This window comes from Cryptomeria japonica, chromosome 1 (genome assembly GCF_030272615.1).
Source record: "Cryptomeria japonica chromosome 1, Sugi_1.0, whole genome shotgun sequence".
NCBI classification, from domain to species: domain Eukaryota; kingdom Viridiplantae; phylum Streptophyta; class Pinopsida; order Cupressales; family Cupressaceae; genus Cryptomeria; species Cryptomeria japonica.
In genome coordinates this window covers 565,053,697-565,057,265 of record NC_081405.1, presented here as the reverse complement: position 1 = coordinate 565,057,265, position 3,569 = coordinate 565,053,697, and the positions used below count along the sequence as shown (strand labels likewise).

The following is a 3,569-nucleotide window of genomic DNA, read 5'->3' as shown; positions in this document are numbered from 1 at the left end:
TAGATATTTGAGTTGGATCATAAAAATGTAATAATAGAACATCTATAGAACATCTATTTTCACATGGAGCTATACACCTATCTCCCTCTTTATCAATTTGAAAACGTATCTAAGTAATTAAACTAAACTCAACTCTCTTATTTAGGATAAACTTGTTTTCATGCGTTCTTTACACTTCGTTGCACCTTTTATATATAACCACCATCAATTTAGCCTCCATGTTACTTATCATTTAAAGTAAATCTGAAAGGCATATCATAATATACTCATTTGTTTCTTTTAAGGGAAGGAAGCATTGGCAGTGTGGCCAAGACCCTGCGTATGGAAAACTCATCATACACACATAATCTAATATATTATACATTCATTGCGTTGAAATAAATTTCCAACTACTTGTCCACACCTTCTTGAAATGTTAAACTATTTTTAATATTTTGGGTACCGAACCTTGGAAACTGTCTCTGCAACAGGCAACGACCTGCCTATAGGTTTAATGCTCCATGTCCCTAGTCACTGTATTTATACTATTATTAAATACAGACAACTGTAGCCGAGTCAGACAACAATTAATCGTAAACGACACTCTAGTTCCACCCATTCGGTAGATTTCCTCCTATGGTCGCTCAGTAACATGAAATTAATGTATAGAAAATTACCGATTGACAATGGGGGACTGTGTGGGGCGAGCCCTGAGGAGTTTGAGAAGAGAAGCGGCTTTTCTTTTCGATCGACATGAACCAGTGGAAGCCACCATTTGCAGGAGTGGAATAATGCTCTCTGCTAACCTTGTTACCATAGCCTCCCCACCGCTGTGACACATGGCTGTCAACACTGCAATGGCGTTCTCTTTTCCTCTGTCGGATCCCGCACTGACCAAATCAATCAAAGCAGGAATAACTGGCTTCTCACTGCCCAAAATCTCCTCCAACCCTTCAGCACAGCCCGCCAGAAGGGATAGTAGCGCGAGAGTATCGTCAATTACGGTCGCGCTTTCCTTCTCGTCTCTTCTATCCAGAACCATATTCAATAGCATACCAACTACACCGGCCTTCAAAACAGCGTCCTTGTTGCTCTTGTACACTGAAAGGTTATAAAGAGCAGTAGCAGCGTCCTTCTTACCTCTACAATTGCCTTCTCGAAGGAGGGTCACCAGCGCAGGAATGGCCGCAGGCTTGGAGCCAATGATGACCTTGTAATCGGCCACCACAGAGAGACTAAAAATCAAGGCAGCGGCGTTCTCTCGAGCAGCCATAGTGCCTCCCTGTTGCACAACTCCGACAATGGCATCCACGGCACCCGAGGCAGCCATTATGAGAGCCTTATTGTTGTCGTTGATGGAAAGATTAAGAAGTGCAGTGACAGCGTTTTCCTGAGCCCTGGAATCGGAAGTAGAAGATAAGAGAGGAACCAGAAAAGGGATTGCCCCGGCCTCAGCTATGCACTGGCGGATTTCCGTTCGGCGCTTGGCCAGGAGGCGGAGCTCGTAGGCCGCCTGCCTCTGTACTTGGGGAGAACCCGTCGCGAGCTTTCCGACCAAGAAAGCGGCAGTCATATTCATGGTATCGTCTCCAACGGCGGCGGCGTTGTTGAGATGAAAGGGCACGTTGTGGCGGTCGCACCATTGGCTAACGAGGCTCCGGATTGCGTAGTTGGGAATGAGAGGTGGTTGGCGTGGAAGCTTCTGGCCGCTAAGAGGACAGGTGCAGTGGCCCGAGTCAAGCCATTCAGAGATTGAGGTGCGATCGTATGTGTGTCCTGATTCTACAATCACTGGATCTCTCATCAGATCCAGCGATATCGGGCACTTCAACTCCTCAGGGAGATTCCAATAACTATCATCTTTCTCCTTGCCCAGTAAACGGCTAGTTACCGAATCCAAGCCCGAGGCCACCGCGTCCCTGAAGGAAGGGGAACATGGCATTAGTTCACAATCATCTTCTTCCACTTCCTCTTCTTCACTTTGGAATAAGATCGCTTTAACGTGGATCACAAGACCAATCAAGCTCCGTAATCTCTCCATGGCATAAGGTGCGGCATCGGTGCCGGCGTGCAGTGAGATCTGGTATCGCAGTTTCTTGATCTCGTCTCTGCACTTGGAGAGGCTATCAAGACCGAGACTGAGGAAGAGGCCCCTCAGCCTCTCCACATCCGGTGGCGTGCCTTTGTCCTTCCTCTCCAGCCTTGCCACGGCCTCTTCCAACTCACGTACCAGGTTAGACTCCTCCTCGTCCCACAAGGGAGTGCTTCTGACATGTATTCTAACCAATTCCACATGATCCACGACCTCCCTTGACACGGATAGTAACCCAAGCGGCAGCATCTCTAGCGCCTTGGCCATGTCCCTCCTGATTTCCTGCAATCGCCGCGACACGGAACCGGCCTCCATGATGTCCCATAAGCAGCTTGTGGTCGTGTCTTGTAATATGTCTTTGGTCTTGTTTATCACCGTCAGGAGCTCTCTCAGACTCGCCGTTGCCGAAGGAGGTATGACAACGTCTTTATCGATGAGTTCATGGAAGAGGAGGGACAGGAGGTTTATTCTTCTAGTGATGCAGGCCACATCCTGAGTATGATTCCACAGTTTTGGTTTCTCTAACATTTCTAATTCCTTAGAAGCATGGAGCAGAGATCGGACCAGATTCTTGGGTGCTTGATTTGTGAGATGGGGACTCCATATCTCTGGAGGCAATTTGATTTGCCCTAATCTCTTAAGATGAGCGAGCTTCAGCGATCGCTTTTGAGTTTCCATTTCAATGATATCAATGCCGATTGTTGTCTCTTCTCTATATAGATATTGCCCGTAGAGTGAAATTGACTGGGTATTTCTAATAGATACAATTTCGTATAATATATCTAGTCAACATCGTCGGTGCTGTATACCCATTCAGCCATGTCACATCCATAACGAGTGGAATCCTTGTCGAACCGTCCGAGAAGTAAGCTTAACATAGTTGGACGCGGTCACCGTCATGTTCACTCAATTTGAAGTCAATTTCTTTTAATTCAAACGATGATATTAAAATAAAATTATTAATTTGATTGTATAGCTATAATTTAAAAAAATTGAGGTGGGAATCGAATTCTCTTTGAAAATTAAATAGTTAGAGTTAAGAAATAAAAACAAACATACGGTTTCAACAACATATAGAAAATGAAATCGCTATAGTTAAGTCGGTAATTCAGCATAAATAAATAAATAAAGTCAAAAATTATATTTTAGAACGAGGGTGAAGTTAAAGTTGGGGGAGTGGTTTTTACAGTATCTATGGAGTCTATTGTCATCGCCACTAGTCTTATGTGGAAGGAATGACCTTCTCTAAGAAGCTCAGGCTAAGAGGTTTCTTAAGCGAGGTGAAAAAGTGGATCGGTTGCAAAGTGGCTTTAACAGAGATGATCCCCCCGACGTTTGGAAGGAGGCCACACTACTCTTAATGAAATATATCACTTTGGATGGAAGATTCAAATGGTTTCACTCCTAGCTCTTCCCAATGCTTAATCACCTCAGGTATGGAGTGAAAATGAAATTCTCTTACTGGATTAGATATCCTCCATTTCCTATACACTAGTAC

General features: G+C 44.7%; 1 protein-coding gene across 1 annotated transcript; it reads right to left on the bottom strand.

Moving 5' to 3' along the window:
- Window positions 1–255: 255 nt before the first annotated feature.
- On the bottom strand, window positions 256–1,928 carry LOC131039778 (U-box domain-containing protein 1). Its single transcript, XM_057972613.2, has one exon. It carries the CDS (start codon window positions 1,919–1,921, stop codon window positions 653–655), a length of 1,269 nt encoding a protein of 422 aa, XP_057828596.2. The 5' UTR covers window positions 1,922–1,928; the 3' UTR covers window positions 256–652.
- Window positions 1,929–3,569: the final 1,641 nt, after the last annotated feature.